This window comes from Carcharhinus amblyrhynchos, chromosome 10 (assembly GCF_965287045.1).
Source record: "Carcharhinus amblyrhynchos chromosome 10, sCarAmb.v2.hapA, whole genome shotgun sequence".
Lineage (NCBI taxonomy): Eukaryota > Metazoa > Chordata > Chondrichthyes > Carcharhiniformes > Carcharhinidae > Carcharhinus > Carcharhinus amblyrhynchos.
This window is the reverse complement of record NC_137333.1, coordinates 103,704,639-103,717,149: the sequence shown is the minus strand read 5'-3', so window position 1 is coordinate 103,717,149 and position 12,511 is coordinate 103,704,639. Positions and strand designations below refer to the sequence as shown.

General features: G+C 46.8%; 1 protein-coding gene across 2 annotated transcripts in view; it reads right to left on the bottom strand.

Moving 5' to 3' along the window:
• Window positions 1-12,511, bottom strand: part of gdpd5b (glycerophosphodiester phosphodiesterase domain containing 5b) — a 238,203-nt gene that overhangs the window by 77,257 nt on the left and 148,435 nt on the right. For both annotated transcript variants that reach the window (XM_080197703.1, XM_080197704.1), the window contains exon 3: window positions 1,294-1,397. In XM_080197703.1, coding sequence (XP_080053829.1) covers window positions 1,294-1,397 — 104 coding nt within the window. The remainder of the gene's footprint in view (window positions 1-1,293; window positions 1,398-12,511) is intronic.

The window sequence follows — 12,511 nt, the reverse complement described above, 5'->3', positions numbered from 1 at the left end:
AAACGGTGTGGCGATGAGGGGAATTTCACAGTAACTTCATTACAGTGTTAATGTAAACCTTACTTGTGACGAATAAATAAATCAGGAGGATATTCGGCCCACAGCTACTGCTGGTTCTATTTCAGAGCTATCCAGTGAATCCCGCTCCCCTGCCCTTTCTCCGTTGCAATTTGTTTTCTGAGTGTACTTAGCCAATTTGCTTTCGAAAGTCATTACTGAAGCAACTTCCACCACCCACTCAGGGAGCGTGCTCCAGATTGCATCAACGGGATTTATTAAATCAAAACTAAATCCTTGCAGCATCTCTGCCAATCACCTCAAACCTGAACCTTCTGCCAAGTAGACTTTTCTCTTAATTAGGAACAGCGGCAATCCAAAGAGACTGAAGATTCCAGCAACACTCCAAGAGGCAAAGATTAAACAACAGAGTCTCTGCAAACCACGCAGAGTAAAACATCCCAGCATGCTTCAGAGGAGTCAAATGAGGCCACAATGGACGTCGAACCAGAGGGGAGAATGGGACATTGAGACATTGACCAAGTTTTTGGTCACCTGAGGTAGGTTTGAAGGAACAGAGCAAAACAGAGAGGATTGTAGACATTCAGGAAAAAAACAATCGGGACATTAAAGAAATGTCATTGTCTTCAAATATTTCTCTTTACCGGATATAAGAATATTGAAACTGGGGGTAAAAAAGACCAATTCAGCCAGTCCAGCACCATCCAAGTGGCTAATGAGTCTTTTTGCTTTCCAATTAGTGTTGGAAGACAGTGCGTCACAAGGATGGATGTGTTTTCCGAGGAATATCCTAATGTGGGGGGCAGGTCATGCGATGAAATCTCCCTGGATGTATTTAGAACATCGAACATAGAAAAACTACAGCACAAACAGGCCCTTCGGCTCACAAGTTGCACCGATCATATCCCTACCTACTAGGCTTACCTATAACCCTCAACCCTATTTAGTCACAGTTGGCAGCACCAAGGCGGGGACCTTAGCAACTGAAGCCATGGTCACCCCTGGTGGAGTATGAAATGAGAGATGGACAAGTGGAGAGGTCGAAGAGGGGGGCGGAGGCAGAGAGAGCAGAGGGAGTCAAGGTGAGGGAAAGGTAGAGTGTCTGCAACATCCTTGTTGAAAGCAAACTGGACAAAATAAGCAGAAGAAACTGGTCAGAGGGGGTACCCAGTTCCAGCGGGAACCAACTCCATCATGGAAAAAGGTGTACAAATGTTTACATTCTGCATTATAACCTCTAGTGTAACACACAGGCGAGCAAATCACTTCACTTACCAGTTGAATTCATTATAGTCGTTGTGGACTTCCCACCAGAAGTAGAACCAGACCAGAGTCATGAAGAATGTGACGCAAAGGATGAGGAACCATAATCGCTCCCACTGTAAGGAAAGATGGGAAAGGTGGTGAGGAATTGGGTAGAGAAAGTAAACTTTTCAATAGAACTTGGGAAAGACAGGGTTATGAGCAATCCGACAGCCCCTCGTCTCAAACCAAGATATGATTAACCTCAACCAACCGTGACGGCCTCCTCCAAGTTAATGAATTAGGTACAGCCAGCACCTGCTTTCTTTCGCCTGCCCAATACAGACCTGCAGAGGTTGAAAGCTGTCTGGAAATTTCTCTGGACTGAGCACAGCTCTTTCTCTGCCCCCAGGTCCATCTCTCTCCATCTAAGATATTAAATTTACACACGCTGAACGATACACGCCAACGCCTCATGGGCTCTTTCTGCTCATGTTCTGACATGTGATGTCCAATGTAATTTAACACTGCCCATTCCACCTGGAGGGCTGCTCCTCATCACTTGTATCCTTCCAATTCCTTTGCAGAACTTTTATGGTAAACTTACAGCACATTTACAAGACATTTAGCCCAACTGGTGTCCATGCTGGTACTTATGTTCCATGCCATCCTCATCATAGAATCATAGAAATAGAAACCCTACAGGACAGAAGGGGGCCATTCTGCCCATCAAGTCTGCACCGACCACAATCCCACCCAGGCCCTACCCCCATATCCCTACATATTTACCCACTAATCCCTCTAACTTACACATCTCAGGACACTAAGGGCAATTTTTAGCATGGCCAATGAAGCTAACCCGCACATCTTGGGAGGAAACCGGACCACCCGGAGAAAACCCACACAGACACGAGGAGAACATGCAAACTCCACACAGTGACCAAAGCCAGGAATCAAACCCAGGTTCCTGGAGCTGTGAAGCAGCAGTGCTAATTACTGTGCTACCGTGCCATCCTTTTTCATCAACAACTTTCTCCCTCTTCTGTTTATCCTTTAACATTCCTGGGACTACCATTGGCCAGAAACTGAACTGGAGTAGCCATATAAATACTGTGGCTACCACACCAGGTCAGGGGCTGGGAATTCCATGGAAAGTAACTCACCTCCTGCTTCCCCAAAGCCTGTCCACCATCTGCAAGGCACAAATCAAGAGTACGAAGGAATACTCCCCACTAGCCTGGTTGAATGTGGTCCCAAAAACACTCAAAGCTCAAATCATCCAGGGCAAAGTGGTATAAAGTGGAGATTGACCCCCTTTCCCGAGAACTTACACCAAAACACCTGAGAGAGATTACCTCGCCATATAATCTATAAAAAGTGTGTGAGAAGTAGTTGACCTGCTCTTCAGCAACCTCTAGTGGTTAAATACAAAATAAATCCCTGACACACTCTCTAAAATCAACAATTATTTGTCTAAGGGAGCTAATTAACTAAACTATTAACAAACCTAATAAATTCCTTCTAAATATTAACTATTCCCAGATAAAGATTCTAATGGAATGTTGTTCCAAAAAATACAATTTCCACTCATTAACAAAAATAGAATTTAGTCACTCTCTAAATTACGACCAGGTTTTGGGTCTTCTGGAATATTCTGGGTTTTCTCTGTTGATTCTTCCGTCCGGAACATCTTTCTTTGCTCTCTAGACGGTGCTTTCTCTAAGACATAGATGAAGCTATGAGAAACAGTGATTATCTCTCTCTCTCTCAACAGCTGATAGTTCTGGCAGGCGGCAGTTGCTCTCCACACATTTTCCCCTGCCCCCTTCTTTTATTGAATATAAAAGTAGGGAGGTCTTGCTGCAGCTGTATAGGGCATTGGTGAGGCCGCAGCTGGAGTACTGTGTGCAGTTTTGATCGCCGTACTTACGCAAGGATATTTTGGCCTTGGAGGGAGTGCAGAGGAGGTTTACTAGGCTGATACCGGAGTTGAGGGGGTTGAGCTATGAGGAGAGGCTGAATAAACTAGGCTTGTACTCGTTAGAGTTTAGAAGAATGAGGGGAGATCTCATTGAGACGTATAAGATGATGAATGGGATGGATAGGATAGAGGTGGAGAGGCTCTTCCCGCTCAGAAAGGACAGTAGGACTAGGGGGCACAACCTCAAGATAAAGGGGGGGTGGTTTAGAACGGAGTTGAGGAAGAACTTCTTCACTCAAAGGGTGGTGAATCTCTGGAATTCTCTGCCCGTTGAAGTGGTGGAGGCTACCTCGCTAAATATTTTTAAGACGCGGGTTGATGGGTTTTTGATAAGAGAGGGGATTAAGGGTTATGGGGAGAGGGCGGGAATGTGGAACTGAGCCACGACAGATCAGCCATGATCTTATTGAATGGTGGGGCAGGCTCGAAGGGCTAGATGGCCTACTCCTGCTCCTATTTCTTATGTTCTTATGTTACGTTTACACCCGCAATGACATATCAATGTATCCTACAATAGGATTGGTCCCAGGTTGTCAAAACCATCAGATTTAAGCTTAATAGGATTTTAGTATCCAAGTGCCTGATTCAAAATGATTGGCTAAACTCAAAAGCCTGTTGCTTGGTTAAAAACTGCTGCTTGGACTTTCGATATTAATGTTTCAGTTTGGTGAGCTGTCTCCTTGAACGGCCACAGTCCATATGGTGTAGGTACACCCATAGTGCTGTTAGGGAGGGAATTCCAGAGTTTTGACCCAGCGACAGCGAAGGAACGGTTTCCAAGTCAGGATGGTGAGTGATTGGGAATCATAGAACACTACAGTGCAGAAAGAGGCCCTTCGGCCCATTGAGTCTGTACCGAACACAATCCCACCCAGGCCCTACCCCCATATCCCTACATATTACACCCACTAAACCCTCTAAACTACATATCCCTGGACACTAAGGGGCGATTTCTTAGCATGGCCAATCAACCTAACCTGCACATCTTTGGACTGTGGGAGGAAACCAGACCGGAGGAAACCCACGCAGACACAAGGAGAATGTGCAAACTCCACACAGACCCGAGCCAGGAATCGAACCCAGGACCCTGGAGCTGTGAAGCAGCAGTGCTAACCACTGTGCTACCGTGCCGCCCCAAAGGGAACCTCCAGGTGGTGGTGTCCTCAGGTGCTTCTAGATGGTAAAGGTGGGCCATGCTAAATTGCCCCTAGTGTAAATTAATGGGATTATAGGGATACGGTTTAGGTGCGATTTAAATTGATGCAAACCTGGTAGGCCGAATGGCCTCGTTCTGCACTGTAGAATTCTAAGTGATGTGGATTAAGGGACAATTAATAGTCCAGGGTGATTCGCTGGGACCTCCTTCTCTCTTGTTGTTCTGAGAGAGCAGAAGGTGCCTGAGTTTAATATTCGATCCAAAAATGGCACCTTGCTCACTGTAGCACGGCGATTACATGTGGATGGGGCTTTGTACAGCAGAGATGAGATCATTACCCACTAAAGCAAGTGTGTGACTGCACTAAAGTCAGAGCGCAAGGCAGGGTGGCAGACAGCAAGTGAGAGACAAGAGGTTAGAGAAGACAGGAAGAGATGGTGAGGGAGGGACAGAGTGTGACCGAGAGAGTATCACGGTCCCAGACTGAGAGAGGACACTGCACGTGAGAGAGCGCGCAGGATAACAAGGATGAGAGGGAGTACGAGGAGGGTAAAGACAGTGAGAGAGACGGGGGGGGGGACACAACATGGATTGTGTAACATTAATTAGCTCAGTGCTGTGGCTTCAGCTAAAACCCACACATTTCACAGCACAGTTGGTGCTCAGTTGCTTGTACAGGTTACGTACATCTCCGGCTAAACTTGTTTACAGTGCTGTTGGTTCAGCACGATATGAATAAAATATTTTTCCTACACTAATGTAAACAGGTTCTTGATACAGCTGTTCAAATGTGTTTAGAATTCTCAAGCTTCTGTCTTTGAAAATACTCTCTCCTCCCACACTCTCCAACACAGCAGAGCTAATGTCCGCAAGGTCGGTGTGTGCATCTGTGCGTGTATCTGTGAGAGCCTGTGTGCGCACTTGTGTGTCCCTGTGTGTAGATGCATGCTTATGCGTGTATCTGTGAGAGCCTGTGTGCGCACTTGTGTGTCCCTGTGCGTATACACATGCTTATGCGTGTATCTGTGTGCACACGTGTGTCCCTGTGTGTATACGCATGCTTATGCATGTAACTGTGAGAGCCTGTGCATGCGCCTGTGTGTGTGCATGCCTGTCTATGCGCCTGTGTGCGCCCCTGTGCATAACATAACTGCTTCAAGCACCTCACTTGGCAATGCATTCCAGGCCCCCACCCCATACTGCGTAAAAAAACTATCCCCACACATCTCCACTGAACCTTTCCCCCCTTGCAATTGTCATTTCTGCCCTGAGAAAAAGCTTCCAACTGTTCACCCTATCCATACCCCTCATAAACTTCTATCAGGTCGCCCCTCAGCCTCCGTCTTTCCAGGGAGAACAATCCCAGTTTATTCAATCTCTCCTCATAGCTAATACCCTCCATACCAGGCAACATCCTGGTAAATCTTTTCTGTACCCTCTCCAAAGCCTCCACATCCTTCTGGTAGTGTGATGATGAGAATTGGAGACAGTATTCCAAGTGTGGCCTAACCAACGTTTTGTACAACTGTAACATAATTTGCCAAATTTTATACTTGATGACCCAACTGATGAAGGCAAGCTTGCCATATGCTTTCTTCACCACCTTTTCTACCTGTGCTGCCACTTTTAATGATCGATCATCCACAAACTTGTCAGACCAGCTATGTTTTCTTCCAAGTCATTTATATACATTACAAACAGCAGAGGTCCCAGCACTAATCCCTGCGGAACACCAGTAGTTATAAACCTCCATCCAGAAAAACACTTCTCCATCGCCACCCTCTGTCTTCTATGGCCAATGATGTGGAGATGCCAGCGTTGGACTGGGGTAAACACAGTAAGAAGTCTCACAACACCAGGTTAGAGTCCAACAGGTTTATTTGGTAGTAAACGTCACTAGCTTTCGGAGCTCACCGGACGAAGGAGCAGTGCTCCGAAAGCTAGTGGCATTTCCTATCAAATAAACCTGTTGGACTTTAACCTGGTGATGTGGGACTTCGCTCTATGGCCAAGCCAGTTCTGAATCCAACCAGATAGTTCACCCCTGATCCCGTGAGATTCAACCTTTTGCACCAGCCTGCCATGAGGAACCTTGTCAAATGTTTTACTAAACTCCATGTAGACGACATCCAAGGCCCTTCCCTCATCAGTCATTTTTGTCACCTTCTCAAAAAACGCAATTCTATTAGTGAGACATGACCTCCCATGTACAAAACCAGGCTGTCTGTCGCTAACAAAATCATTCAGTTCCAAATGTGTATACATCCTATCTGTGTGTGTGCACCAGCGTGCACACCTGTGCGTGCTTGTGTGTGTGAATCTGTGTGCGCCTGTGTGTGTTTGTGTGCCCCTGTGCGTGTGGTACCAGTTGCTAAAAGAAATGTCAACATCATTTTTGCTTAAGGGGGGAGGGAGGAGTTGTGCCACAGTCACAGATTACACCCTCTGGGTACCAGCAAGGAATTCCATCTCAACTAATAGTGGGGCAAATTGCAGTTAGTCCCCTCTGTGCCCAAGTGTCAGCCGTGCCTCAGTAACTGATCCAAGTCTTGGGTTCAAGGCCCACTCCAGAAACTTGAGACAAGGTCCCAGCTGATATGCTCCGTTCCAGTTCTGAGGGAGCGCTGCACTATCAGGTGAGATCCAAAACCATCGGCACCTCAAGTGGATGTAAAAGGTCAGTTTTGAAGAGTGCAGGGCCAGTGCTGCCTGATATTTTGGCCAAATTTCATCCCTCAACCGACATCACCAAAGCAGCATTTTCACACTGCTGCTTATGGGATCCTGTGGCCATGAGTCACCACGTTAAAGTTTATTTATTGATCACAAGTAGGCTTGCATTAACAGTGCAATTAAGTTACAATGAAAATCCCCTAGTCGCCACACTCCAGCTCTGTTCGGGCAGACAGAGAGAATTTGGCATGGCCAATCCACCTAACTAGCATGTCTTTCACACGGCAGCACAGTAGTTAGCACTGCTGCCTCATAACGCCATGGACTCGGGTTCGATTCCTGGCTTGGGTCACTGTCTGTGTGGAGTTTGCACATTCTCCCCGTGTCTGCATGGGTTTCCTCCAGGTGCTCCAGTTTCCTCCCACATTCTGAAAGACTTTCTGGTTAGGAGCATTGACCCGAACAGGCATCGGACTGTGGCGACCAGGAGAATTTCACAGTAACTTCATTGCAGTGTAAGCCTTACCTGTCACTAATAAATAAATTACTTTTTCAGACCATTGGGAGGAAACCAGAGCACCTGGAGGAAACCCACGCAGAGACGGGGAGAACATGCAAACTCCACAAACAGTGACTCAAGCCAGGAATTGAAACCAGGTGCCTGGCGCTGTGAGACAGCAGCGCTAACCTCTGTGCCACCCACATTTCCCCAGTGTTTCCCCCACTACAACAGTGATCACACTTTCAAAAGGCTGCACTTAGCTGTAAAGCACTTTGGGATGTTGTGCGCTGGTGAAAGATGTTAAAGGAATTCCCCGACCGTCCCTTTCTCTCTTTCGCTTGGCAAACTCAATCCAGGGCTGGAGCTACCAGGGATCTGCTCCCTGCTCTGGAATCGGATTGATCTGTGTTGACCACATGACTAAGATCAGTCAAGACCAAGCAACAAGTGAAGGAGGGACACACCGGCGACATTATACCCTGCTGTACAAGAAAGGGCCTGGAAAGTGGAAGAGATTGAATAGTTTCTCCTAAAGAACCAGGACAGGTTCAAGATCAGTATCATTCGATGGTGAACAAACACATTTGGGCTGAATTACATACAAACCATAAGTTTGATTCCAGGCTTGGGTTACTGTCTGTGCGGAGTCTGCACATTTGCCTTGTGTTTGTGTGGGTTTCCTCCGGTTGCTCCAACAGTCCAAAGGTGTATCAATCATGTGGATTGGCCATGCTAAATTGCCCCTTAGTGTCAGAGGAGCTAGCTGGAGTAAATAGATGGAGTTATGAGGATAGGGCTTGGGTGGGATTGCAGACTCAAATGGGCCGAATGGCTTCCTTCTGCACTGTCGGGATTCAATGATAAACGATCACCATTGCACTCTCACTCTCACCCATAACGCTGACTAGTTTATATCTTATTAACCAAGTCAGATAACCCTCAATAATTTCACTATTAGGATTTCCAGCCACAAAGGGATATTTCCCCAGGATTTGCCACACAACTTGCCTTCTATTTTGTTACAGACTGTCTCCAGTATTTTTTTTTTTAACAGTGATAAATAAATAAGAGCAAAAGGAAAATTAAATGTACATCATTTATCTAACCTCCACTTTGTTCATCCTACCTGGGCTTCTTGGCACTCTGGGCCAATTGGGGGGGGGGGCAGGTGAGCATATCCGCCCCTGGCAACTGCGCTCCACTGGCCTGGCATCTCACTCAAGGCCAGTAGCTGGCAGGAGCAGAGTTGAGGAGCTTGCAACTAAATGTCACCAGCTGAAAAGGTGGCTCGCCCCTCACGCAAGCGCTAATGTATTCTTTGTCACGACTGCCAGATGCCAGCTTCACCCTCCTACGCAACAGCTGACAAGCCGATTGACATTTGGGAAGCCTGCACTGGTGCCAAAACAACGGAGGAGTTTGGTTGCTCAGACATCCATCAGGAGGATGGGGGGGAGGGCGGAGGGAGGATGGGGGGGGGGGGGGGGGGGGGGGGCGGTGGGTGCAGGCCATCCACGCGTTACATGTTCTGTCCACTGGGGTTGCACAACAGGCAGACTTCATTTCTCTGTTCATTGGACGGGGGAGTCACTGGCCAGACCAGCATCAGTTCCCCCGTCTCCAATTGCCCCTGAACTGAGTTTCAGAGGACATTTTTGATTTGGTTTGTTATTGTCACGTGTATTGGGATACAGTGAAACGTATTATTTCTCGCATGCTATACAGACAAAGCATACCGTACATAGAGTACATAGAACATTACAGCGCAGAACAGGCCCTTCGGCCCACGATGTTGCGCCGACCAGTTAAAAAAAAACAACAACAATGACCCACCAACCTAAACCAATCCCTTTTCGTCCATAAACCTATCCACAGACCTCTTAAACGCCCCCAAACTAGGCGCATTTACAACTGCAGCAGGCAGGGCATTCCAATCCCTCACCACCCTCTGGGTAAAGAACCTACCCTTTGGAGTACGTAGGGAAGAAGGAGAGGATGCAGAATGTAACAGTCATAGAACATAGAAAACTACAGCACAGACAGGCCCTTCAGCCCACAAGTTGTGCTGATCATATCCCTACCTATTAGGCCTATCTATAACCCTCAATCCCAATAAATTCCACGTACTCATCCAGAAGTCTTTTAAAAGACCCCAGCGAGCTCGCCTCCACCACCACCGACGGCAGCCGATTCCACTCACTCACCACCCTCTGAGTGAAAAACTTATCCCTGACATCTCCTCTGTACCTGCTCCCCAGCACCTTAAACCTGTGTCCTCTCGTAGCAACCATTTCAGCCTGGGAAATAGCCTCTGAGAATCCACCCGATCAGCTAGAGTATAGAGGAAGATCAACTTAATATAAAAGGTATCAAACGTCTGGAGGCAGCAGGGAAGAAGCTGTTCTCGAGTCGATCTGTATATGACGCAGACGTCTGTATCTTTTTTCCAATGGAAGAAAGTGGAAAAGAGAATGTTCGGGTTGACACATTGCTGTGGCTCTGGAGTCACAGATAGGCCAGACCAAGTAAGGATTTCCTTCCCTAAAGGCACATTTGTGAACCAGATGGGGTTTTTGCAACAATCTAGGTTAGTTTCGTGGTCACCATTAGAGTTTTTTTAATTCCAGAATTTTATTGAATTCAAATTTCACCAAAGGCCTTGGTGGGATTCGAACCCGGGTTCCCAAGACCATTACCTATCCTGGCTGGATAGTCCAGCGACAATGCCACTACGCCACCAACTGCCCCCAGGTGGGTTGTCCCCATGTGGGAGAAGTGCTCGCAATGAAGAGATCAAAAGGTAACCACAGAAACAAACATCATGTCACATTTGTCTTAGCGGCCTGAAGAGAATCACAACACAAGAAACAAAAGCAGGAATAGGCCTTCAAGTTACTCTCAAGTCGGTTGGTTCATGATCTTAGACTTTTGCAACATATTGTAATTTTGTACATCAAAATGTTCAGAATTGTACAATCCTTTCATTATTCTAATTTTAATTATCTATTTATGAATCGTGATTCCTTATTTTATTTGTTTTCTCTTCACAATTCACATGGTTTTGGAATAAACCAATTTTCCATCTATGGATCCCGACCTTCCTAACTCACAGACCACAATCACTGAGGATAGGCAACAACACCTCCTCCACGATCATCCCCAACACCGGTGCTCCACAAGGCTGTGTTCTCAGCCCCCCTACTATACTCCTTATACACCTACGACCGTGCGGCCAAATTCCCCTCCCCAACTCAAGATTCATTGACACCACCATAGCAGGTCAGATCTCAAACAATGACGAGACAGAGTACAGGAATGAGATAGACAATCTGGTGAACTGGTGCGGCAACAATAATCTCTCCCTCAATGTCAACAAAACGAAGGAGATTGTCGTCGACTTCAGGAAGCGTAAAGAAGAACATGCTCCTGTCCATATCCATGGGAACAAAGTAGAAAGGCTCAAGAGCTGCAAGTTTTTAGCTGTCCCAATCACTAACAACCTGTCCTGGTCCCCCCATGCTGACTCTATAGTTGAGAAAGCCCACCAACACCTCTACTTTTTCAGAAGACTAAGGAAATTTGGCATGTCAGCTACAACTCTCACCTACCTTTACAGATGCACCATAGAAAGCATTCTTTCTGGTTGTATCACAGCTTGGTCTGGGCTCCTGCTGTGCCCAAGACCACAAGGAACTACAAAAGTCGTGAATGTAGCCCAATCCATCAAGCAAACCAGACTCCCATCCATTGACTCTGTCTACACTTCCCGCTGCCTCGGCAAAGCGGCCGGCATAATTAAGGGCCCCATGCACCCTGGACATTCTCTCTTCCACTTTTTTCCATCGGGAGAAAGATACAAAAGTCTGAGGTCACATACCAACCAACTCAAGAACAGCTTCTTCTCTGCTGCTGTCAGACTTTTGAATGGACCTACCTCGCATTCAGTTGATCTTTCTCTACACGCTAGCTATGACTGTAACACCACATTCTGCACCCTCTCCTTTTCTTCTCTATGAACAGTATGCTTTGTCTGTATAGCACACAAGAAACAATACTTTTCACCGTATACTAATACATGTGACAATAATAAATCAAATCTATTTATCAAGAGGGGAAACTGATTCAGAGCAAGACTTTGGGCTGGAGGGAGGGTGCCCAACAGCAAGGGGTTAAAGACAAGCTATTGGTGGTTAATGTCCTCCCTCACCGAACAAAGTGAAAGAGACGCAGAAAGTCCCTTGGTCCTCATAGGGTTAAGTTCACCCTTCATCGGCACCAGGAGTTAATTACAGTAATCATCGTGTCTGCCGCAACTAACAACAGGATGTCTGCAACTGAAACTCTTTTTGTCTGCCTGAAGATGCGACACACAGAAAGAAAATAGCTTCTCCCAATGCATGGGGTAGACATTCTAATTGCAGGTCTGTGTCAAACCAGCTTCACAACCAGCGGTTACAGTGACACAGCTTATCAAATTAGATGGAGCTGATGAAAGGGAGGAGGGAAGGGGAAGGGCAGAGAGAGAGAGAACGGACAAACGAGAGAGAGAACGGACGAACGAGAGAGAGAGAGAGAGAGAGAAAACGGACGAACGAGAGAGAGAGAGAGAGAGAGAGAAAACGGACGAACGAGAGAGAGAGAGAGAGAATGGACAAGTGAACGAAAGAACAAACGAGAGAGAGAGAAAACACATGAGAGAGAGAGAGAACGCACGGTAGCACAGTGGTTAGCACTGCTGCTTCACAGCTCCAGGGTCCTGGGTCCGATTCCCGGCTCAGGTCGCTGTCTGGAGGGAGTGCAGAGGAGGTTTACTAGGCTGATATCGGAGTTGAGGGGGTTGAGCTATGAGGAGAGGCTGAATAAACTAGGCTTGTACTCGTTGGAGTTTAGAAGAATGAGGGGAGATCTCATTGAGACGTATAGGATGATGAATGGGATG